This window comes from Xiphophorus maculatus, chromosome 5 (genome assembly GCF_002775205.1).
Source record: "Xiphophorus maculatus strain JP 163 A chromosome 5, X_maculatus-5.0-male, whole genome shotgun sequence".
In the NCBI taxonomy this organism is placed as follows: Eukaryota; Metazoa; Chordata; class Actinopteri; order Cyprinodontiformes; family Poeciliidae; genus Xiphophorus; species Xiphophorus maculatus.
The window spans coordinates 20,776,367-20,802,581 of NC_036447.1; the positions used below are offsets into that span (position 1 = coordinate 20,776,367).

Here is a 26,215-nt window from a genome sequence, read left to right on the forward strand (position 1 = left end):
TCTTTTTCTTTTTTTTTTTTTTTTAATACAAGCATACCTGCTTGTATTAGCATGACATCTGAAGATTATATTTTGTGATAATTAAGGTGAGTCAAGACAAATAAAAGTCGATTCGAAGTTCCTCAAATCTTCCCGGTGCTAAAACATATTAATATTCTTTCTTAAGGTTGCACAGAGAGTAGCTTACATCAACATCCTTGTCTAGATTTCAGTGGAAACATTTCAGTGGGATTATTTTGAAAATGATTTCCTTCACCTTACTGGTTAGAAGTAATTTTACAGGAGTAGTCTTTAGTCTTCCTTCTGTTCAGGTCTGCACTGTAAAAATGAAGAAAAAAGTCTCTAATTCATAGTAAAATACCTGCAGCTGTGATAGCCAGAACTTTACCATATAAATTACATTTTGGTAACCACAGTTACCGGTATTTTACCATAAATTAGAGACATGTTTTTGTTGTTGTTAGTTTTTTTCACAGTGTGGGTACAAAATGAAGGAGTACAGCAATTTCTACTCTAGAGTGAGCAACTGGTTATGAACGTTTGGCGGTTTCAGACGGATTTTTATACAACTATAGCAAAAATATTTCAAAGAAATACTAACTGAAATACAATCAAAGGTAAATGGATGGATGTCGTGATTGTGAACTCGGTTTACATTTAGCCACGAGATGGTGCTTTTGCCTCATGAAACGACATCTCATTGCAGCCAAAGTTTGGCGCAGTAAGTTGGTTTTTTTTCTACCTTCACAGTGAATGGTGTGGGTCGCTAAGAAATAACGTGCTCCTGTCCGTTTGGATTTGACTGTTTGATCGATTGAGTCGGTAAGTGTGTTGTGACCATGGCAACGGACTGCTAGCTGTATTAGCGTTTCGCCTAAAAACAGGGTGTATTTGACAGAAGATAAGTAGATATTTTTATTTGTCATACGTCTTTTTGTTGCAGTTCATTTGTTTAAATATCGCTGATACATCAGCGCTGACTCTCCCTGTGTGACAGCAGGGAGGAAGAGGAGGGGGAGGAGGAAGAGGAGGAGGGGGAGGAAGAGGATACAGACGGCAGATGCCTTTGCAGCAAACGACCAGGGAGGATGTCTGTCCGTGTCTGGGTGTTGTTGCGGGACTAAATGCGGATATGTTGAAGACAAATCAGAAAAACACAACTTTTACTCTGTCCCGTGCCCGAATGAAGCGCTTTTAAAATATAAAAATCAATTTAAAAAGTGTAGCGATCTTAATTCAGAGAGGACTTGGACTTCCTGTTGGGATAAAATACAAGCTTTTAGGGACCATGGAAAGTGGAGATTTCCTGTCCTCCGTGGATCAGTTCATGCTGAGCCCCCTTGTCACTTGGGTAAGTGAACGTTCTGTGCACTATAAAGGGGCATTTTAGAGGATATTAAAAATGTACAAATACTTTTACTGCAACGTTAATCAGACATGGTTTGTTAACAGAAGTATAGTGGTTTACTCTGACATTATGAAATACTTTTATTTTGTTTGCAAGTTCTTCAACATTTTGTGAATAATTTAAATCTATTATGTTTGTTCACTATGCTGTTCAACTAAGGAAGTTTATAGTTCATTAATACTTTGGGGCCTCTAAGATGTGTTCTCTCCACCTGTGTCCCTTGGCCAAAAACGCTTATTTAAAGTTTTATGTTTTTATAGAAATCTTAGTACACATTTTAAAAATATTTAATGAATAGTTTTGTCAACTTCAGTAGTCTCTCTAAATAAAAAAAATACGCAATTTTCACATATTTTAACTAAAGTTAAAACAAATAAATAGATTAATTTTAAAGAATAACACTTGATTGAGATACTCAATTTTCACGAACTATTTTCAAATGGCGATATTTTTCCATTTGACTCATACAATACTGATCAGGCATAACATCATGACCAGCATGGGTAATTTGACTGGTCTCTATCTATGCAGCTCTATGTTCAGCAAACTGGAACTCACTGTGTATTCTGACAGCTCTCTATCACAGACAGTGTGAACTTACAGTCTCTTCTCACATGGAGGACAGAGGTTTATCTGAAACTTTAAGCGTCTGCTCGGGTTGGATGGCCATCGTTATCTGCCCTTATCGTAGACTGAATCACTGGCATATCTTCATTTATAAAGCACTTCATGGTTTGCTTTGCACAGTAACAGGCCCACAGCACTTGATGACGCGCTATCTTTGTTGTCAAAGATTATTCCTACTGTCTCTTCCAAAAATCTCTACTGAACCAGAAAAACCTGACACCGTAAATATGTTTAAACTTCTTCTTAAAAAAGATCCTGGTGCTTCTGCTGAATTTATGATGCATAACTCTTTGTAGACCTTTATGCTGACTTCAGTTTTGTTGCACAATGTGATGTCTTTATTGCTGGATTGTCTTGATTGTTGTTCAAATGTTGTACAACTAAAAGTGTTTTTTGGTGTTGTTGTTGCTATTGTTGCTGTCTGTCGTGACCAAAACACTTTTGCAAAAGGGGCATTTGATCTCAAGGAGTCATTTTCTAGGTACATAAATGTTTAAACAAAAAAAAGAAAGATTCTTTAGCAATCTGAGCTACAGCAGATCATCTCTGGAACTGCACCACATGGGTCTTCGCTCTTCATATGCACCAATGAGCTTTATAAATCCGGTAACGCTGTCACTGGTTTGCCACCATTCTTTCTTTGGATCTTTATGTTAGATTGACCAGTGCAGACTAAACCCTCCCAATATAAGCTGTAGTTTTGGAGATTTTCTGACCCAGTTGTCTATCCATCTCAATCCACTCTTCACCAATCTAACTGGAATCCCTACACCTTTGCAATTTTCCTGCTTCTAACACATTCTAACACAAGCAGCACATGTCACATGGGTGACATGTGCTGCTTAAAACATGTCACCCAGAGCCAGCCTAAGGCATAAGTAAAGAAAGTCCCCAAACTATCAAGAGCTTCCCATAAGTGCTTGAATTTCAACTCAAACCATAGACCTGAAATGTATATATTAGCTTATTGAGAATGACAATACGGTTGTCATGTACATTACATTACGGTTACGTTACATTACAGTTGTAATGTAATTTGATTTGATGGTTTTAACATAGCACAGTGGCGCAGTTGGTAGCCCTGTTGCCTTGCAGCAAGAAGATCCTAGGTTTGATTCCCGGCCCGGAGTTTGCATGTTCTCCCTGTGCATTAAATGTAAGTAAGTTAGTTTAGGCTATTGAACTGAATTTTCGCTACATTTTTTAATAATAAAACATTTTAACCAATGTGTTTGCACATTGGTTAAAACCTAATAGAGTTTTTTTCTTAATCAGTGCAATTATAGAGATTGTAAATTCCCTTTTAAGCTCCTGTATGTCTTTTTTGTGAATAGGTGAAGACATTCATTCCAGCTGATGAGGGCATCCACTTGGACTTTTCCGACCTTCTGGATGGAGTAATTTTGAACAAGATAATGGCTCAAATGTAAGTCAGCACACCTCACTTCACCTCTTGCAACATCTTATGAATGTGAACACTTTCAGATTGCAACCAGTGGCAGCATAAAAAGAAAACACACAAAAAAACTGGATGAGCATGAGTGACCTGTCAGCATTGGAGATTTTTATAGGGCAGTAAATGTAATTTAGGGGCTGCTGGTGCAGCATCAGGCATCTTTATGCATATAGGCATCAACAGTGCCGCCATTGTCCCTCTGCAGAAATAAAGAGGATCTTTGTTGTCAGCAGAAGACTTTAAGTGTAACTTCCTCATTACTTACAGGTTAGAGTTTCTCAGAAAATGTTAGAATTAGCATAAGTCCTTTATGCCCTGAGGCCGAGCATTCTGGCTGCAGAAAAACAAACTGGCCAAAAACATAAAAGACATCATACATGCTGTCAAGATGCTACTTAAGTGATTATGATTTACTCGCCTTCTGTTCTGGCAGCTTTGCCCTCATCCATTATTAAAAGCCTTAACTGATGGTGTTTGTGTGTTTAGCCTTCATGTCTGGGCAAAGTGACCCTTCAGAAAGTAACAGCAGAGTCTGATTGTTAGAAGGAGGAGAAGCCGATGACCCCCAGACTGCTCTTGTGAGCAACTTGCCAGCATTCAGCTCACTCATCCCGTTCATGGTCACACAGCTTTAAATGTAAAAACAATGCTGCAAGGAAGGGAGGGGAGGAGGCGGGATAATCCCTTGGATTGAGAGACCCTTTTGAGATTAGGACCTGCTGTTTAGCGGCAGTGGGACACAGATGGGAGATAAAGGTCCAGATAGAGGACAAACAGTGTGGAAAGGAATGCAAGCAGCCCTGAGATGAAAATATTGGTGCCCTGGCCTTCATAAGTTTTGGTCATTTGAGGTTCACACTTTGTCAACTCAAATTTAGGCTCATTTCCACTCAATCCAGTTGCCCACAGTTGATATGCAGGCAGTGAAAAGTGTAATGTGCACCCTATGTCTGGCTCACAAACCACCCCGGCCTGGAGCGATGATGTCACTCAGGCTAAAGTTAGGAATGAATGGTGACCTTAGTCTTATTTTCATGGAAGAGTCTGAGTCTAGACCCGTACCAGTGTGTTCTGCGTGTTTATCTGTTTGGAAACAGCAGATATGTCACTTAAAATGTGTTTTTCATGCTTTCCTATTTTCAGAAATCCTTCTGCTGCAACTCAGTGTCCAAACAAAGTCTGCAGAGATCCAGGTCAGAGGATCCAGAACCTGAACTTTCTTGTCCAGCAAATCAGAAGTTATTATCTGGTGAGCTTTTGGACAATTTCCTAGCGTCTTATCTCTTGTTACAGACTGTGCAAAACATGTTGTCTCATAATCGCATTCTAAACGGGATCCTTGCATGTTTCGGATGCTGTTCCAACTTTGCATTGGCATCACATGTTGTGGATCTGTGGCCTAAATATCGGTCATGTCAGCAGACGTGTAATCGGCCCAGAAGTGAGGTTACCGCGCAGCAGCAAGTAAAGCAGCATATGGAGCTGCAGTCAGACGAACAGGCAGACAGAGCCTGTAGTGCTGTAACTGCGAAGTAATTTCCCTGCTGGGATGAATAAAGTTCTTCTATTCTATTCTATTCTATTCTATTATATTCTATTCTATTCTAGTGACTCATGAAATCAAAAGATCACGTTGGAAAATTTTGAACTGTCTGTCGCTTTGTCCTTCTTTCCTAAATCTTTCAAGATCACCACAGAACTGTTTCTTTTTAGGATAAGACACTGTGGATCTCACACATGAACACATCCCTGTTCAAATGAGATTGTGATTAATCATTTTATTCTGCGTAATTCAATATTGAATCACACATTTTCCAAGGGAAATATTAAATAGAAGTACCATAGTGATCTTGTAGCATATTTATGCACTCTGAAGAACTTTTTGATTCAGTTAAAGTCTGGAATGTGTCAGCTACGGAAGCATTTTACTGCCATAAAATCAGGAGTGTTTTCTCGTTATAGCGAGACGAGATTTAGATCTCGTTAAAATAAGAAACTTTAGCTTATAAAAATACGCTCCTCTGACAGATTATGACTTGTCAAAGGGTCTTAAAGAGACTGGCTATGACTCTCCTTTTCACCCTGTTTCCTCTGTACAACATTAAAAGATCCCAAGAGGTGTTGCTGTTGCTTTCTTACTTAAAAAAGAAGATTTCTTAAATGAGTTATAAATCTTACTATAATGACTTTTTTTATATCTCATTGTGACAGGATAGTTTTATTGTGATACAGATCCTAAATTTATTTCCAATATCTGGCAGCTGGACGCTTCATTAGTCAGCGTGCCACATCTTGACTTGGTGATATTTGCCCCAAAGTTCCCCAAATTTATCAAGTTGTGTGGACATCTATTATCTGCAGCTTTCTTCAAGTGTATTTTCCTTCAGATTTATTTCTGGAGTCTTGGATGTGTGCTGTGAACAACAGTTGTCTCTTAGTGTGTTTCTCCCTCAACACTCTAACACAGTGGTCCCCGACCCCCGGGCCAATTGGTAATTAATAATTAAATATTTCCAGTCTCCTAATTATTTTTGGTCTCCTCCTTACGTGCGCACCCCCCCGGTCTGCAGCAAATTTGCGAAGTCTGCACCGGTCCGCGGTACTTAAAAGGTTGGGGACCACTGCTCTAAGAGACACCTGGAGGTTTTGGGTCAAAGTTGACTGCTGTTTCAAACTGTTCACAATCATTCACCTGGATATAAAACACTAATTCTTAATCCCACAGCATGATGCAGCCACCAGTATATTTGACTGTGATATGTTTTTTCTACTAATGCTGCTTTTGTTCCTAGCTTGTCTTTGGTAATTCTGCCCCTACTTGAAATTCTTAATTTAGTTTAGTATCTCTAGTCAGAATACAGGGAATGATTTTGCCATTTTTTGTCCACCAAATGGACTCTTCTGCATTAAAGTCTAAGAGGACAGTATTTGTCACCAAAACACAGCTTTCTATTCCTCAGAGAGAGGCCATTAACATTCCTGGCTTCCCCTCACCAGCAGTTACACACTCTGTTCAACTAAGCTACCTATAGAATGAGGCAAGTTTTGGACCTTTTCAGTGCTGCACTAAAGAAGCAAGCTGCACCAGCTTTTACACATATTCATTAGCTGGATTGGTTTCTCCATGCACGTTCACCCAAATTTATTGAAGCATGTAGCCAAAGGTCTAGCATGTCTCCCTCCAGCCAAAATATGCAAGTTTTGTTTTTCAGTCCCCATCTCCTCCTTTGTTTTCTCTTTTCTGCAGGATAATCTGAGACAATTAATCATGATTCCTTTGCCAGACGTGTTGCTGCTGGGCAGGACTCCCTATTGTGGTAGGTTTCTTAAAGATACCTCACAGGATTTCTCGTCTTCATTCTCTGTTGGACCTTTGGAGTTTTGATGGGCTCACAGTATGCTTCATTGTTAGCTGATGTTCAGCGCACAAAGTTAGATTTTTCGGGAATTTGAGGATATTTGTAATAAGTTTTAACTAATTCATGCAATGAAATTATAGCACATTTTTGTTTCTGTTGGAAGATCGCAACATTAAAACAAGATGCCCTCGCTGTCCATGGTGATTAATACAACTCGGGCTGCAGGAGGCTGCAGTAGAGTCAATATTCTCTCCTCCCAAACCATTTTATTCAATTGCACAATCAATCTAATAAGTGCACTGGCTTGTGATGGCAAAACTTTGGCAAATGTTGACCCAAATTCACCAGTCAAATCCCTGCTCAGATGGCCTCCATGGTAGAAATCCTCCGTGCACGATCCGTAAAGAATCCAGCTCAGATCGTTTATGTTTTCCGTTCTCTGCAGAACAAAGTCTGGAAGAAATGAAGAACCTTCTGCTCTTATTGATGGGGTGTGCAGTTCAGGTGCGTTTGCTACTGATGCATTCTTCTGTCCTGTGTGTTATGATAAGAAGCTTGCCATCTTTTGTTGTTTGTAGTGTCAGAAAAAGGAGGAGTACATTGAGAGGATTCAGACACTTAACTTTGATACTAAAGCTGCCATAGCTGGACACATTCAGGAGGTATCAGATGTTCAACGCCTTCCAGTCTTGTCATGCGGACTACCTTTCTCACTACACTGACTGACTGTTTTCTTCATGACCAAAAGCTGACCCACAGTCAGGAGAACGTGCTGGATCTCCAGTGGATGGGGTCCAGTGGCGTTCACCCAGAGGAGATGGAGACCGCTTTGAGGAACATGGCAACACACCTCCAACACATCCTGGACCAGAGGGACACCCATCTGGAGGTACAACTTTAACAACATGTTTTTATGTACATTTTACCTTCACACATCACTTTCTTCACAGGTTTTTAGAGATGTACAGAAGGATCAACTTGAAATCAGACGATTTTTGTAGCTTGAGTGTAGGGCTTAGGGCTGGGTCATATGGACTTAAAGTTTTATCACAATATTTTGTGGTGCAATGAAAGTGAAGATAAGAACTATTTATTACTACTTTTTAGGAAAATGTATGGCAGAGGCTGCATGGCACCTCTGGCACATCAATAACATTTGTTATGCTGTTTTTTAGGACAACAGTCGCATAAAATGTGGGATTTATGTCACTAACCTGCACACATTACCGGCATTTAATCATATTTTCAAATTTATTTATATTTATTTTTTACTCTCACTGAACAATGGAGGAAATACTAAAACTATCCCAAGAATATGGACAGTTTTGGGGTGCTAAACATCATCAATGGGAATTTATTATGGCAAACATAAATCAAAATTCTCACGATAAATGCCCACACATATTTGACTGACATGTTGACATTTGAAACCCCAAAACCCCAAGATCTTTTCACGTCACTGGATCCAACATTTCCAAACAATAACATCCTTTTTTGTGAAACTTGTTGCTGAGTGAAGAAAACTGAAAGTTGTCTAAGCCATCTCGTTTTAGAATCAGTGAGGTATATAAAGTGAAATCAGAGGAAGAAAGTTGTTTCAGAAAGTTTGATTATTGTGAAAAAGTTAAATATGGTCTACATGGTCTCTCATGCGTCAGTAGGTTACACAATCATGAGGAAGACTGCTGATTGGATAGATGTCCACAAGACAGTCATTGACACCCTTGACAAGGAGGGGAAACGCTTATTGCTAAAGAAGCTGGTTATTTACTGAGTACTGTATCCAATCATACTTGTACAAAAATTGTGTGGAAGTAAAAAATGGAAAAGTTCGACCAGCAACATGGACAATTAAAACCTTGAGAGAAAAAAACCTTAGAAAAATCCCATTAATTGGTTAAAAGTGGTGCTGGCAAGTCAAATCTTCAAAATAAAATCCAAGACCAGATTTTTTCCACAAGTCTCTGTTGACTGCACCTCCATCAGTTTTAACTTTCATCACATAGGGAGTAAAAATTAAATACTGACAAATGGCACATTCTTTATCAACACGCTTACACACGTCTAAATGATTCAGATGTCAGAAAAAGGTGGAAAATTAGCTGTAGTTTTTTTTTTTCTCTTCCATTCACCTCTGCAGACAATAGTGGAGCTGATGCTGGAGAAGGAAGGAGCTGTCAGCTTGCTCAGCAGCCCATCCAGTCCACAGCCTGACAGCCATTCTCCCAGCATGCAGCAGCAGCAGGCAGGGACCCAGCAACATCTGGCTGTGGAGTTGGCTGATTCTAAGGCAAAGATCAGACGACTTAGGCAGGAACTGTAAGTACACCACAGATTAAGAGAAGATTGATATAAATACGCTTAAAAATAAGGATGTTATTGGGAGTTAAATAACAGGGTTATATAGTCTACTTTTACCTTCAGAGGAGCTAATAATACTTTGATTTACTAATTACCATTGGGACTCAACTTCATTAATATTTTCCCAATTTAGGAATATGTTTTGAGTTCTTTTTTGTATGTTTTCTTTCTAGTGTCAAACCAAATCTAAATTTTACATATTTTATTATAATAAAATTCTATTAACTTATTTTAGCTGAATATACAATATATATAAATAAATGTTAATTTACAAAACCATTCTAATAGTTTACACTAAATGATTAACTGAAGCATTTTATTTTGCTCTTTATTCTTAAAATTGATGAGGACCTTTTCAATCAATACTCCATGACCTTCTGTTTGCTTTGAGTATAAAATATAATATTTTATTTGAGAAAAGAGGAATGTGGACATCTTCTCACTTTCTTGGGTCAGTGATTAGCGAATGTTAAAAGCTCTTCTTCTTTGGAGCTGCTGGAGGAGAGTGAATGAACGGCAGTGGCAGAGATAGCACAGGATAAGCGATGCCCTGCGGAGTTTGGCCCACATTGCTGCCTGCTTGGCAGGTTTCATTGCGGTGCACTATCACTGACCCACATTTGCTCTGCATTTCAGCAGATACAACAACCACACACACACACACGCACACACATACACGCGCACACACACACACGCCGTCACACATTAACCCTGATCCAATCCAGGTCTCAGTTCCACCATTTCTCTCCATGCAGTTGTCTCTGATGTATTATCCTCTCTTGTTGGTGGGATAATTCGTCCAGCTGCCTCTGAGCAAGCAGAGAGTTCAGGCACAGATTTACTTTGCCTTTTTAAATGGTTTGTTTTATCGGCTTTCCTAGTTGTAATTTTAAAAATATTTTGTGAGTTGTTCTCCCATTCTCTGTGGGTAAAACGAATCATGTTAAATAACACAACACACCTAACTAGTTTCTCACTGCATGCTTCACCATAGAGAGGAAAAGAGTGAACAGATGCTCGACTGCAGACATGAGCTGGAAAACGTGGAGACCGAACTAAAACGGATTCAGCAGGAGGTATGACTTGTCAAAAATGAGTAGTTATCCACTACTTTGTGTTGATCAGACACATAAAATCTCAGTAAAAGACAGTTTTTTTGTTGTAACGTGACAAAATGTTCAGTTTGATGAAGAATTGGCTTACCTGAAATTTTAACAAACAAGAAAAGCAAAAAGAGATGATAATGCTGTGTTTGTTTTTAAAGACATATTTATTTCCAACAGTGACATATTCTGTGTGCTTCAAGAAATGCCTTGTCAAAATCTGTTGAAACAGCAATAAAGCTGTAAGACTGATGCAATATCTGGAGCAAAACAAACTTTTGAGTCAAAAGTTCTTTTCATATTTACAGTTGCATATCTTTAAACTCCAGGATGAGTTGGAGGGAATGCAGTGGAAGGAATGTCAAGTTTGTAGAAATGTGAAAGGTGTATTTTGTTATTGTTAAGTCCTGCCTCTAAAGGGAAGTCATGTGTATGACCTTCAAACAGAACTCCCAGCTGCAGGTGGATGCCCGTGCTGCCCGTACCTACCGGGATGAGCTTGACGCCCTGAGAGAGCGCGCCATCAAGGCGGACAAGCTGGAGAGCGAAGTCGGGCGCTACAAGGAGCAGCTGCACAAGATGGAGTTCTACAAAGCCAAAGTGGAGGTGAAGACTCATTTGATTCTTTTCCATTTTTGGTTTTACTTACACTTCCTTTGAAAGTAAGGAATTACGGTTGCTCCTGATGCCACAAATGCATAAATATAGGCAAGAATGTTTAAAAGCTTTGAGGAAAAAGCTTTAAAAATTGAACTTGATAGACTAGTTGTGCAAATCTATTTGGCGTGTCACAGGAGCTAAAGGAGGACAACAGGGTCCTCCAAGAGACCAAGGAGGTGTTGGAGGACCAGCTGGAGGGCTGGAGGTCCCGAACAGATAAAATCCACCAGCTGGAGAAACACATCCTGCTGCTGAAGGCCCATGTCCATGACATGGAGCAGGTCAGACATGTTTTACACAGAAGGAGCTAGACTTCTTTTTGATTCTACTGCCAAGAGGAAGGCAGGGACAGTAAGGTGATTTTGTTCTGACCCTAGCCTAGATGTTTACCAGTGTCTTTGAACGATGGCAGTCTGTTTTTGTTTTCTTTTTAGTTGCTCTGTTTAGGAACAAATCAAAACCAAAGACTAATTTTTAATTTGAGAGTAAGGAGGCAGCACAGGTCAAAACATCAAAACATTAAAAAAAAGTTCTATAGGTTTAGTTTAATGTTTTCTCACTCCTCGTGTCATGCAAGCCGATTCTTGAAGCGCTTTGTTTGGACTTCAGGAGAAAGAAGCAGATGCGAAGCGGATGAAGGAGCTTCAGGAGGAGAACCTGGCTTTGTCTTTAGCACAGAGGAGGAGCATGGAGGAGTCCCAACACCTGGGCTGGGAGCTGGAGCAGCTCTCCAAGACCGCAGAAAACTCCCATGGTGAGAAAAAATGGGAGCAGCAGGTGTTAGAGGGAGGGAATGTTGTTATTAGATAGAACCTGCCTAAATATTTTCTATTGTGTCCCAAAGAAGGACTGGCACATTAGTAACCTTGAAAGCCAATCAAAGACCGGGTATCAAAGGAGTAGGTTTCTTTTTCAGTTCCATAAAATTAGCACTGAGGACTGATATTTAACTAGGCCACACGCTGCTGCAGACTCTCAGTCATCCAGGACATGACAGTCCTTGAGGATGTTTCACCTGTCATCCATCAGGCTTCATCAGTACAGAGCTGAAGAATGAAATGCCTCAAGAACCATTACTAGTGAACTAGGCCATTACCAGCATATTAAAAATGATTCAACTTTCATTTTAACAGCAACCAAGATAATTTTACATATTTAAATGAGCTACATTTTTACATCTGAAGTTTGATTCGAACTCAGTTTTTATCTTTTTTGTTTGAATGAAAAGTATGTTTTACTAAATACGTTTTATTGAATAAACAAAGATTATTTTATTTAATGATTTACTCTAGCTCTTCTTTATATTTTGCCTTTAAACCTCTCTTCATTTCATTTCTATTTGGTTATTATTTATTTGGTTTAAATATTTTTGTAATTTTGGACTGAACCTTCCAACTCGCTGACTGAAATTCAGATGCAGTTCTCTGCAGACCTTCATCTTAACAGCTTTAAATCCAGTTTCATCAGTTATTCAGATATTTTAGTAAATTTTCTTTCATATAAAGTAATGTTTAAAATACTATGCATGTCTTCCTTTGTACTCAAATGAACTAATTAAATATAACTCTTTTTATTTACTTCTAAACAAACCTAAGATCACTAATTCCTTCAGCTTCTTTTACATAACTGGCCCAATTTCAGTTTATGTAAATTGAAATTGGAAATGTGAGACCATTAAAATGAGAGGTTAGCATTAATGCACATCTCTTTGCTTCCAAAAGTTACAAACTGTGGTGTGTTTCTTCAAAGGGCCACAGACGCTGAGCGAAGAGGTCAGCGAGAAAACCCGGAGTCAAATTTTAAAGCTGGAGAAGGAAAACCAAAGACTCCTGAGGACCATCGAAGAGCTGAGAGCTGCAGCTCATAGCAGCTGCAGAAAAGCCAAACCCAGCCCCCAGTGGTTGGTGTGTAACACCAACCACTTTATCTCATCGGCAGAGCAATCAGAGACAAACTCCTTCTCAGAAGATTCACACTGCCAGCAGCAACTCATCACAGAAGAGCTGGTCAGAGTCCAAAGTCAGATTCTTCTCACAGGTTATCCAGACTGTCACGCACAGGAGAACGGACGCCTACAGGATCAAGACAAAGAAATGGTGTCGGGTCTGGAAACCTTGGAAAATAACCACAATCAGTTCCATTGCTCTGTCGGGTCATGCGGTCACTCCCCAGACTCACAGAGCAGAAGGCCACACCATGAGAGCACTCACACAGGTGTGCCAACACGTTCCTCTTATGCAAGCAGGCACACACAGCGGCTGGAGGTTAAATGCAGGGGTCTGGACACGCTTAATCAGCAGCTACAGACTTCTCTTTACAACACCGGTAGGCTTGGTAGCTTCACTTTATATACTTATGTAACTATTCATAGTGCCACCGTTTACATTATTTTATTTGAATTTACTTCACCTTTTGAGAACGTAAAGTTCAGCGTTTGGAGGCTGAGGTTCAGGAGCTGGAGGCAGAGAACCAGGCGCTGCAGGCATCTCTTGAAGAACTTCGGATCTCAGCGCGGCGTCTGGAGCAGCTTGAAACTGAGAAACAGAACCTGGAGCATGAAACCTCCACACTGGAGAAAGACAAAAGGCAACTAGAGAAAGAAAACCGAAGACTCCGACAGCAGGTAAAAATCACATTTATTTAAAGAACTAATATAACATGTGATAATCCAAGACATAAAAGAGCTACAAAAGTAGTTTCCTGGTTGCTATTTTCATCCTTTCCAGGCCGAAATTCAGGAAGCCAACTTAGACAGCCGTAATGTCTGCATGGCGAGCTTGGAAAGAGAAATGCGTCTGCTAGTGAAGGAGGCAGAGGGGTTAAGAGAAACATCTGAGAGGGTCAAAAGCTTGGAGAGAGATAACAGAGAGCTGATCAAACAAGCTGCTATTGACCAGAAGACCCTGGCAACCCTGAGAGAGGTGAGGATAAACCAAATCTATTAGGCAGTACAAGACATGCTAACTGCAACACATCAAAACAAATACCTGCACAAATCTGCACGGGAACATTTAATTACATTCACTTGTGAGAGTATTCTTACAATTTAAAGCTGTCCATATGTTACATCCTCAATAACTTGTATTGGAATTTCACGTGATAAACTAGTTTCAATGGGAAACTGTATGGTTTTTAATATATTTTCTTTACTCTAATACAATAATTTTTTTTTCTTTTCAGGGTGCAATTACAGAAAGTATTGACTCTAGAGGGTTGAATACAAATAAATAAATTTGACTTTGTTTTTCCTTTCACTCTACAATGACGCACCATGTTGGGTTGGTCTGCCAAATCCAAATGAGATACACAGAAATCTGCGGTTGAAATTTGACAAAATGTGAAATAGATCAGGAATTATGTCATTTAAAATGCTATCCCGCTTCAGGAGTTGGTGAGTGAGAAGCTGAAAACTCAGCAGAGAGACAACGAGCTGGAGACGCTGTCCCACGAGCTGGAGATGAAAGTCCTGAACCAGGAAAACGCACGGCTGGAAGCAGCAGACAGCAGGTTCGTGCAAACTGCTTAGATGAATGTAAAATATAAAAGATGTTTTTCATGTTTAAATAGCTTACGTGATTTTATTAAATTTTTTCCTGAGATAGGGTCAAGATACTAGAATCCGAGCTGGAGTCGTCTCTGAAGAAGTCCCTGCAGATCAAAGATGACAAGATGGCTGCTCTGGAGGCTCGGCTGCAGGAATCCTCCTTTCTAAACCAGCAGATTCTGCAGGAGCTGAAGACTGTAAGTGAAATCAAAAGGTTCAGACCTTTATTTATTTAATTTCTATAAATTAAACTTTCAATAAAACAAAGAGAGAAAATGAAAAACACGAATAAATAGTTTTTGACAGGAAATAAAAAAAGCGATCGATAAGACAGAAGCAGTGGCTTCTCCAGTCCAGTAGTTTGCCAACAACTTCTTAATAAAAATGGAGCCATAACTATACTGCGTAAACACTACAATCTCAGAAATAGCGAATTCATTCTAGAGAATTGGCTGATTTTTGATGTGAAGCTGCACACCTCTACCAGGTGAAGCTGAGCCACAAGGCCCTGCAGCAGTGGCAGGAAGAAGAGCGGACGGCGTCGGGTTCCAGCCCTCTAGCGCAAACCAACAAGGCCATGAAGGAGTGGCTGCGGGAGAGCCAGGAGGCTACCAGGGAGCTGCTGAGGCTCAAAGACCGCCTGATTGAAGTGGAGCGAAACGTAAGCAGTTTGTTTCTGTCGACCACTGAGCTAGATCCTGTGTTATAAATCGTCTCTGTGGTCTCTCTGAATGTGATTCTCCCAGAGTAAAAAAATAGAAAGAGGTCTCCTCTCCGTTATTAGAAATTGATCCGTGTATGTTTAGGAGGAGGAATAGCCCCGCTGTGCGTACCCCCTCCACTCAATAACAGTTGGGATCAGCTTCCGTCCACCATGTCTCTAAATAGGTCAAACCAGGATTGGAAAATTGATGGATGGCTGCACTTTACAGAAATTGGACAATTTTGGATTTAATCAGATTCTAACTAGCCTGGTTTATTTGTGCTGGATTAGATTGAACTGAGGTGAAAGATGCATACATTTTATCTGAAATACCATGAAATCTCTTTTTTGAGGGTTTTTAAAAATTATTATTAGAAACTATTGCTAAGAAATTAAAAACTTGGAGGAAATTATTAAATGACCTTGTGCCAGTATAATTTAATAATGATTTGACCTTGAAAACTGAATGCAAGTGCTGCTACAACATCCTCTACTGTTTTGGCACATCTGGTAGCAACCTTTTAAATTATTTTTCTTCCAGTGACATATTCTCACACTGGATTATGTAAGTATATTGTCCTTTCTAGAGCCTGGCAAATAAGTATATCATCTTATTTGCTACTCTTTTTGGTACCACTGTTATTAATACTTAATATAACACCCTTCAAGGCCCTTGGACACAGCTTAGTTTTCTCTCGTAGGACTTCATGGTGTCTCCTTTAGGATTCTGAGACGCCTGTGGAAGAAGGCTGATTTTCATACTGGTGAAGGGTTTCTGTGATGACTTGGTCATATATTTTGAATCTTTATAATTATGAAAGCCGCAAGAAAGACTCAATACCAACATTATAGCAGAGGCCAATATTCTTCCACCTAACTTTTTTCTGATTTTCTTAGGTTTTATTAAATATAATTGTCAGGCTCTTGGGTTGTTTTGGGGTTTGAACCAAAAACCTTTGGAAATTTCAGTCTTGTTCTTACCCAACCAAACCACATGATTGTTGCTCTCTTTAGGTAATTGGCTATTTTCTAGTAGCCATAAAGTGACTCATAAACACCTGCCTTACTTGAATGAAATGTTCTCCTGTCTTGGCCATTTTGGAGTGGCTAGGTAACGTAAAAAGTATTTTACAAGTATTAAATAAAAATAACAAATACAGTTGGGTTGCGTGAATTGTTAGTGGGTCAATGATTATATCGGCAAATTGTGGAATTTGTCAACGCTGACTCACTGAATTGAAAGGTTGGATTCACCTTTAACATTGTGCTGCACAAGAATCATTTATTGCACACAGCTAAACCGGAGGTGCTAATAACTGTAGAGGGTTCTGTAATCTGTTGGTGGTCCTGAAAGATATCTGTTTCTCTTGAAGAATGCCACTCTGGAGGCCGAACGCCAGGCAGCGCAGGTCCAACTCAAACAGCTGGAGAGTCAGTCTGACAGCCAGCAGGCTCAGATCCTCGCCCTGCAGAGGCAGGCCGCCTCGCTGCAGGAGAGCAACACGGCCCTGCAGACACACAACGCTAACCTCCAGGTCCCACCTCAGTACTCCTTAGATAAAGAAATCATTACAACATAGTCGCTGGTAAAGCAAAACGACACAAGGCATCAATGGTTCTCCCTCTGCAGGTGGAGAAGTCGACACTAAATTCCCAGAGTGCCTCCCTCATGGCCCAGAACGCTCATGTGCAGCAACAGCAGTCTGGAATAGAAAGTGAGCGTGACAGTGCCGTACAGGAACGGGAAGAGCTGCGTGGCGCTCATGAGCAGCTCCTGCGAGATCACGAGCGGCTGACGGTTCTGCACGAGCGACAAGCCATGGAGTGTGAGACTCTGATGGGGAAACATGCCTGTCTGAAGAACGCCCACCGCACCCTGGAGCTGGAGCATCGATCTTTACAGGACAGGTCAGAGAGACGAGATGCTGACAGGTTGACAATGAATGCTGTTGTTTTGATTTATTTTGTTTTGGGGGGGTTTTCACATTTATTTAGTTACAACCAGGGCCGGACTCTAGAAAAGACAAACAGGGGCAGTAGTGCAGGGCCCCAAGTTTTTGACTGCCTAAAGATTTAGGATGTTTTTACAATAAATGCATGTTTTACAAATGTTGTAGCTTATATAAAACTACAATGTTTGGAGTGGCTAGATAACTTAAAAAGTATTTTACAAGTATTAAATAAAAATAACAAATACAGTTGGGTTGCATGAATTGTTAGTGGGTCAATGATTATATCGGCAAATTGTGGAATTTGTCAACGTTGATGCACTGAAATTAAATGAAAGGTTAATTTCTACACTTCATAACTCTACAGTTATAAAGTGTAGAGTTTTAATATTGTTACATTTTTATCAACGTAACATTTTTGTTACATTTTTATCCACATTTTATCATCATAAAATGTTTTCTTTTTTTTTAAATAGGGCACCGAAACTATCTCAAGCCCAGCGGTCTATATCCTTCTAAATCTAGCCCTGCTTATAGCCTCAAATTTTAAAGTATTTTATTGGAATAATATGGCTTCCTTTCAACAATGGCATTCCTCTTACCACTCTTCCATAAAGGCCAGATTTGTAGAGCGCAAAACTAATAGGTAAAGAGATTTTCTCACATGAGGTATTGATCTCTGCAGCGATTAAAAAAATGTGACTAAAGATCAAGAAAAAAACAAAAACCTTGGAGATGAATAGCAAGTTTTGCAAGCAAGTTTAGTCCATGACAATTTATAGTTTACTAAAAGTGTGTTAGTGTGTACTAATGTGATCAACCTCTGTCTTTTTTTAAAAATTATTTTATTTATTTTTTAGATATAACAACCTGATGCAGCAGAGAACTAAGCTGGAAGAGCGGGAGAAAACCTTAAAGGAGGAGCAGATGAGGATCTCTCTGGAGAAAGAACAGCATCAGACAACAGCAGCCGAATGTTGCAGGCTCCGCGACGAGAAGGACCGGTAAGAAAACATAAAGAACAGAGCCCGGACTAACCCAACGCTGGGCTCACTGTGCTTTTTCATTTAAAGGCTCAACCGCACATACCGGCTGCTTCTCAGTGACAATGAGGCGCTGACAGTGGACCACAAGCTGCTGAAGAGCCAACTGAACGAGGCCAACCTGAAGTACACCTGGCTGGAGGCCGACTTCTCCAAACTGAAGAAGGAAGACCAGGAGCTGGACATCAACTTCACAAAACTCACCAACCAGTGTGAGGTATGGACAAGCATGTTCTTTATGGTCTGCTACCAGCTTTTCAATTATACTTTGACACGCAGTTCTTTCTATCATGATTGCATTACCTTAAAGTATAACTAATCCCAACTGAGACGGTGTTAGGCAAAATATAGCAAAACTGACCAAATTTACACAAAAACGTTTAAATCTGCACAGAAACGCTTAAGAAACTATTAGATTGCTTATCCACCAAAAAAAAAGTTGATTTGGGATTTAGTTATACTTTAAGTTGCCCAACTTTTGTTTGCGCAGCTCGATTTAAGTTAACGAAAGATTTCTGCATGTGATGTTTAGTTGCTGAGTCAGCTGAAAGGGAACCTTGAAGAAGAAAATCGGCATCTGATCTGTCAAATCGAGACCCTGATGCTGCAGAACCGAAGCTTGCTGGAGCAGAATATGGAAAGCAAGGATCTGTTTCATGTTGAAGAGCGACAGTATATGTAAGCAGCACAGCAGACACACACAAAACAACGTGATATCATTATTTAGTAATTTAGTTTTGAATAAAATCACTTGTGCCACAGTTACTAGCAATCAGGCTGGTGATGTTTTGAACTGTCCACACTATCTTCTTCTTTAGCACAAGTTTCGATTTCTTGAATGTTCTCTTGTCTTACTGCTCTTGAAGACTGGCTAAGATGTATGTCACATCACCATTGTGCCACAGAAAAAGTTTGGTTTTACTGAGAAAAGGTTTTTACATATTGTGATAAACCATTTAAAAAGTACAAATCAAAGCATACCTTAGAAAAGTTATCTTGTTACTTTTATATTAGGATATGTGGATTGTTGGCACATCAACAATGTTCCAACAAGCCATTGTTATTCCCGATGGATTTTGTGTGTGAAATTTCTCCAACGCTCATAAATGTTTCCTTTGTGTCTTTTTCTTGTTTGTATGGATTCATTCCCTCCTTCTGTGCATGTTTATTATTGTCGTAGTATAACTACATGGAAATAACTGCTAGTATTTGCAGTTATACAGTTATACTAGCAAATACTACTTATCATTGTACATACGTACGGTGATTCAGGCTCTCTATGATTGCTATATAATTGGTGAATTTTGTTTATTAATGGAACAGAGAATGTTTGCAAGAGGGCATTTAAATGTCCTGGTGAAGTCATTATGAACTATAAGTTGTTTCTTTGCTAAAACAGCAGATATAAACAAATGCAGACCTTGTTTAGCCGAAAATAAAGAATTTGATTGTAATCCAGTAGAATGGAAAGGATCAAATTTGAATGAATTATGAGTGACAGCTTCAGATAAGGGAACATTTTAAAGAAAAAATAATAATAATACCCCAATGATGTCTCTGTCTTTGTTCAGTGATAAGCTCAATGATTTGAGAAGACAGAAGGAGAAGCTGGAGGAAAAGATAATGGACCAGTATAAGTTTTACGACCCCTCTCCTCCTCGCAGGTAAACCGTCTCTGACAGTCACACAAATGCTCTGAGTGAATCAAACAGCTTCCATGTTTCAGCTGCTCCTGTTGAGATGCTCCTGTTTGCTAAACAGAAGCATCTCAGTACACATTAAGTTTGAATGAACATTAAGATTACAAACTGGAAAGGTAAAGTCTAAAATATGAACAGTTGGATAGTCAACTTCTTGAGAATTGCTAAATGGAGTGTTTGATTTGTATTCTTTTCAATTTTTTATTATTTGATTAGTAAAATCAATAATCATAAGTAGAGGTGGGCATTGATCGTATCGTTTATCACTTATTGTAATTGATGTTTTACATATTAAGAATTTTGATTTATTGCTGTCACAGTTTACAATCTCCCAAAACATAATTAAAATATAATTCAGTGCAGCTTCTGTGTGCGGCTTAGTGATACACTCACACTTTTTATTTAATGATTTCACATAAAAGAAGTGTATTACAAATTGCATGTTTTTCAAGAGCAGTATTTGTGTTTGTGAGGTTATGATTGCGGCGTCCTGCAGTCACAGCTTTACAATTAGCTAAAAAAAAATAAGCAAGAAACATTATTTCCATTATTGAAATACTACCACAAAATATCGTGATAAAACTCCTTAGTCCATATCGCCCACTCCTAACCATAAGATTCCAGTTTGAGTTTTGAACATTTGAATTCTACCTCTGTTGCATCTATCATTTCCATCATGTGCGCTGACAGGCGTGGCAACTGGATAACTCTGAAGCTAAAGAAGCTGATGAAGTCCAGCAGCCGTGAAAACGTCCCTGAAAGCACCCAGGCATCTGAGGCTGAAGCCCACCACTACGGCGGCTCCTTCATCAGCTCCGATGGATCTGGAGGATCGGCCTCAACCTCAGCGGGTGACTTTACCTCACAGCAACGTGGCAGCAGTGAGTATGTGAACATGAAACTCACCGCATCAGGCCTGTGACTGTCAGAGAGGAAACAGCAGCTTTATCATCGCCTTTAAAACATGGAATTACCAAATGTTGTCTGTTAATAAATAGTATATTTGTTTAAGAACTATTTACAGATGTGCTTCTTTGTTTTGAGCCTCGACACAGTTTTTTTTCTTTGCCATTTCTTTAAATATGCACGACTACATTAAATTATGAATCAGCTGAATTTTCTTGTAAACACTGATCTAAAAACTCACATGAGCATCTTCAAGGTTTGTTATTTTTTTCAGCTCAAGACAGTGTTGCATGTCACGTTCAGACACTCATTGTTCCCTATGGATTTTGTGTGTGAAATTTCTCCAGTACTCATAAATGTTTCCTTTGTGTCTTTTTCTTGTTTGTATGGATTCATTCCCTCCTTCTGTCAACCTTTGGATTTTGTTTTCCCTTGTGTTTTCCTCCCCTCCCATCGCCATGTGTATTTGTCTCATGTGGTCATGCTTTGGTTTTAAAAAGCCCCCGTGAAAACGTTTTCCCGTTTGAGGAGCAGGCTGAAGGACAAAGACAAAGTCAAGTCCATCTTCCGTCGTTCTTTGTGTAAGAAAAACCGGTGTCCACTACCGTCTTTCATTTTGACTCGTGTCTTTGACTTTGCTCTTATGCCAGTAATTCCAGCAGTGCCTTCGCTTTATGCTTCTATGTCATAATGTGCTTCGTTCTTTCAATTGGTGCATTGTAAACAGAGTTGGGTAGTAACTGGTTATATTTACTAAGTTACATTTACATGGTTTACTTTTACTATGCTGTAATTTTTACTTTTACTAGAGTAATTTTGTCAGGAAGCACCACTGCTCTTACTTGAGTTAAATTTCTGGATGCTCTACCCACTGTGAGTATCCAGAACAAGTTTGTTTTGGCCTAAAGCTCAGCAGACACAGACACAAACCTGCGGTTTTTGTTAAAGTTTCCTAAGTTTAATACAGAAAGAAATTGATTTGGGGGGAAAAGTTTCTTTCGCATTATCTTGATATTTTGTAATTGTGGTATTGATATGGATCATTTTCACTTTGATCTTTAAAATATCAAGATTTCCTTTGATATAGATTTCACTTTATAGTTTGGTCTGTCTGGTGATATTATTTTTAATTATTAAATGACTGATGTTTTGTTTCAGTCTATTTACCAAATGTGTATTTTTACTTTTAACTCTTACTCGAGTAAAGTTTTGAGTACTCTGCCCACCTCTGATTGCAAAAGTATTCATACCACTCAAACTTTCTCACATTTTGTGTCCTGACAATGTGTTTTCTCGAGGTTTTATATGTTCAACTTGTGCAAAGTACTGAATAACAATTAGAAGGAAAAAACTTGTGGTTTTCAATGTTTTGTTTGAAATAACAAAACTGACAAGTGTGACATGCATTTGTATTCAGCCCTCTTCGCTCCAAAACATTTTGTGTATTCACCTTTATATGGAAGTAACAGAATTTATAAGTGAAGGCCAGATGTTCTGTGAAGTCCACAGATGTTTGTTGGAGAATATACGTGAACAAATAGCATCATGAGGATCAAAAAACGCCGCAGGCATTAGTGAGGACATTTAAAGTTGAGCTATTTGAATCCAATAGAGAATATGTGGCAAGGCTTGAAAATTAATCCATCCAAACTAGCTGAACTTGAGTGTTTTTGCGAGGCAGCATGTGCAACAATTCAGTATCTTGACATCCAAAGCAAGTAAAGATTTACAAACATAACAAAAGTTTTTTCTTTGTACAAACTATTGACACAGGGAGGCTAAATATAAATGCACAATGCACTTCTAGGTTTTATTTCTGTAAAAATAGTGAGAAAGCCATGTATTACTTTCCTTCAACATCACAATTATCCACTACTGTTGGTTGGCCTATGGCATAAAACTCCAAAACAGTACATCAATGTTTTAGTTGTAACCTAACTAACTGTAACGATGTTTATATTTGTGGACATTTTTGCAATATGCTACAGTGCTAGCACCAACAGCAACATCACAATGTCCATCAGATCTTCAGCCTCATTTCATCAAGCTTCACTCATTTTCTATGTTGCAACAGCTTCAAGTGTCATTTATGTTCCATGCATAATGACAACTCCTTATGAATAGACAGAATACAATGCAGCATGCAGGAACATAATGGTGCTGCATGAGTTTTGCCCTTCCAGCTGCAGCAAATTCACCTTTACAACACTTCTGTGCCGCTCTTATGACCAGACGTACAAACTACGCTGTACTGTGCATGACACGTTTCACCTGTCTGTCCATTTCCTCCACCCACCCAATCATTCCTTCATCCTTCAATGTAGCCTTGAGCAGCTTATCCCAGCCATCGACCTCATTTGAGACAAAGCAGGAAACTGATGTGGACGAAGGCCAAGAGGATCTGCTGACCTCATCTCTCAGTACCTCCGTATTATCCATCCTCCAACATCACCAGCATCATCCCACCAATCTTCCATCTGGCCATTTCAGCAACAACACCCCTGTCACTGGCCCAAACATTTCTGAGCTGTGGCTTACAGGTAGAGGCAACCAGAAACTGATGTGTTGGATTTTATCAGCACTCCTAGAACAGCACCCAGCGGCTGATGCTGTAAATCCTGTTCTTGCTGGGTAGTGATTTCCTACTTTTTTTTTTTCTTTTTTTTTTTTACATCCTGCAGACAAAGATTCGAATGGCAGCACTGTGCCATCTGGATGTGAGGAGAGCGACGGGCTGCAGAATCGTGGTAAAACCCTTTGAATTCCTGTTTAGAGGATTCAGTCAGCATGCAGATGTGCAGCCAGATCAAGAATTAGGTTAAACCGCTCAAACTGCAATCATGACCCGGTTTTGAATTAATCTCTTTCCTGTTCACAACCGGAGAGCGGGAGGCTCTGCTCTACCGCTCCCTGTTGGCCATTACTGTTTACTTACTTCCTGCTACGTATCAGTGTGTTGAGCACATTTGCCTGTTGAGATGAAATTCCCACCAGATGTTGAAAAAACTCCAACAGATTGAAAGGAATATATGAATTTCATATAACGAAAATTGGAACATAGCGAAATGTTATATAACATATAGTTGTTTTTAAAAGATTTTTTCTACGTTAGTGGCCTTCATCAGACATTAGATAAACAGGAAATAGAGTGGAGAGAGAGAGTCCAGTGTGTTTGTAATTGTTGTCCTGCTTGGAAATTCATCCGTGTTACATCTGTACAACTTTTAAGAATGTCCCAAAGTATTCTCTATTATTTTCTCTTTTATTTGGGTCTGGGAAATTGTCTTGTTTCTTTAAATTAAGTCTGCTAGGTCCCTATGCTAAAAAAGACAGCCCCATATCATGATGCCTCCACCACCAAACTTCACTGCTTGCATGGTTCATTCCTTCTTCAACCACGATGTTTAAAGTTATATTACTAAACTCTGAAGTCCCAGTTTTTCATTGGCTTCTTTGAATGTTAAAGGTACTTGATACTTATTTTCTTCATTTTTAAAACATTGTAACTTTATCTCTTCACTTCTCCAGGGACCAATGCGGTCCAGTGTCGAGCCCAGAGTGAGAGCAGCGGCGAGTTGAGCCTGAGCCTGGAGAATGAGCCTTGGTCAAACGGCAGCAGTCCTGTCCAGCAGCCCCCGTCACGTAACTCTTCGTGTTCCTACCAGCCGCCCAGTGACGTGTCCACCCCGCAACCCCACCCAAAGCTTCAGCAAAGTAGGGAGAAAGCCGCCACGATGCCAACTCCTAACAGTCTGAACGCAGATATGCTTCAAAGACAAAAAGATCCAGTGCTGTCTCAGGATTTCTGGCTCACAAGAGGCACGAGAACCATCCGAAGGGGGTCGAGGAAAAAAGTGTCTCGTCGCTCCTTGGACTCTGGCAGCGCAGACAAAACTAACTCAGAGCTCGACGGGTTAAGCTCAAAAGACGAAAAAGCTCAAGCCTCTGTTTGTTCACCGATCACAGTGCTCTATGTTCAGGGTAAATCATCCTCAATGTCTGGCTGTCTGAACTGCTTCTCTGCCCCTCTTGTGAAAGAGGCACAGCTGGGGGAGTTCAGGTCTCCTAAAAGTCTCCCTCGCGCCAGCAGCGTGATTTCTTCAGCAGAGGGCTCATCTCGACGCTCCAGTGTCAGCAGCGACTGCAGGGGGACTGTCCAAACCGAGCAACAGGAGCAAGCACAAGAACAAAACTCTGACGTAAGAAACAGTGAGCCCGGGCCCGTTCCTCCAGTCAAACCTCCAAGAGATCCAGCAGTTATTGTTCCCACAAAACATCACAAATCCGTTTTGCAGGAGCCACCTCTTGGCTCGTCATTCACCTTTAACTCGGTTTTCTCAGACACAATCTTCAGTGATTCTGAGATCACCACAACAATCTTGGACACTATTGACATGAGCACAAATTTCCCCGGTCCTAACCCATTGGCAGAGCAAAACTCTTCCCCCGAGAGAGAAGAAAACGCTGAGGAGACGCCACAGACACTGCTTAGCTCTGAAAACGAGCAAAGTGAAACAGCAGAGGAAGCAGGAGGGCTCACAGTCAAGGACTGACGGCTTTCAATCACATAACAGCTGGTTCTTATGGGTCCTTCAAATACATCAGTTTGCATCAGAATGCGTAGAATTGGCTGTGATACAAATCTTCAGAAAGTGTCAAATAATTAATAGTATTTTTTCTTTTTCTTTTTTTAGATATTTGTGTTTTTAGGACTTTTTATTTTGTTGTTTATAAGTAATGGCCAGTGTCAAGCATTCACTCACAGTATAATTTTGGGACAATAAAGTGTTTATTTTATTTATTTTCATATTGAATCGAAAATACTTGTTGATGATGTGCAATATTTTTCAGGTAGAGTTGAATCCGTACAGGACAGAATGTCAAGGTGTTGATACAGCATGAGGCTATGAATCTGTGACCAGGAGCCAAACAAAATGTTACACTGTACGTAGTTTCTGTTCACAGTCAATGTTTTATGCCAAGTTATTATTAACTGTTCATAAATGTTTTTATTATTATTATTATTGTTGTTGTTATTATTATTATTGTTGTTGTTATTGTTATTGTTATTATTATTATTATTATTATTGTTCTTCTTGTTCTTCTTGTTATTGGTTAAAATGGTGCTTGTCAGTTTTTATTTTGCCTATTTTCTTTCACTTATGTGACAATCCTGTTATTTCATTTATTTGATTTTTGCTCAATCTCAGTGTTCAAACTCCCCTCCTAAACCTGTAACTTATTATTGCTCTAATAACTAGGAGTTATATGATATTAAAGCGTGACCAAATGACTATCCTGGATGCTATTTTCCTATAATAAAGCGAAAAGACATTAAAAAAATAGACGAAAACGGATGTGTTTTATTTTTGAAGTCCTTGTCCCCGCCCCTGTGT

The 26,215-nt window shown here is 39.6% G+C and overlaps 1 protein-coding gene across 1 annotated transcript; it reads left to right on the forward strand.

The window, feature by feature from the left end:
• The first annotated feature begins 1,061 nt into the window (after positions 1 to 1,061).
• Positions 1,062 to 26,112, forward strand: LOC102224646 (girdin-like). Its single transcript, XM_023333165.1, has 29 exons — positions 1,062 to 1,351; positions 3,370 to 3,461; positions 4,635 to 4,740; positions 6,739 to 6,808; positions 7,296 to 7,354; positions 7,429 to 7,512; positions 7,599 to 7,739; positions 8,991 to 9,169; positions 10,206 to 10,287; positions 10,762 to 10,920; positions 11,109 to 11,255; positions 11,584 to 11,728; positions 12,724 to 13,299; positions 13,392 to 13,597; positions 13,701 to 13,895; positions 14,360 to 14,481; positions 14,577 to 14,715; positions 15,006 to 15,179; positions 16,595 to 16,756; positions 16,852 to 17,129; positions 18,031 to 18,174; positions 18,244 to 18,430; positions 18,746 to 18,891; positions 19,785 to 19,877; positions 20,604 to 20,794; positions 21,320 to 21,400; positions 23,144 to 23,359; positions 23,501 to 23,566; positions 24,348 to 26,112. Exons 1-29 carry the CDS (start codon positions 1,289 to 1,291, stop codon positions 25,370 to 25,372), a joined length of 5,328 nt encoding a protein of 1,775 aa, XP_023188933.1. The 5' UTR covers positions 1,062 to 1,288; the 3' UTR covers positions 25,373 to 26,112.
• Positions 26,113 to 26,215: the final 103 nt, after the last annotated feature.

Bases quoted from the DNA above. Each gene is read 5' to 3' on its own strand.
- LOC102224646 (XM_023333165.1), top strand. From the start codon at position 1,289: ATGGAAAGTGGAGATTTCCTGTCCTCCGTGGATCAGTTCATGCTGAGC. The intron at 6,809-7,295 runs GTAGGTTTCTTA...CGTTCTCTGCAG, and splicing joins GGGCAGGACTCCCTATTGTG to AACAAAGTCTGGAAGAAATG. The intron at 18,892-19,784 runs GTAAGCAGCACA...GTCTTTGTTCAG, and splicing joins GTTGAAGAGCGACAGTATAT to TGATAAGCTCAATGATTTGA.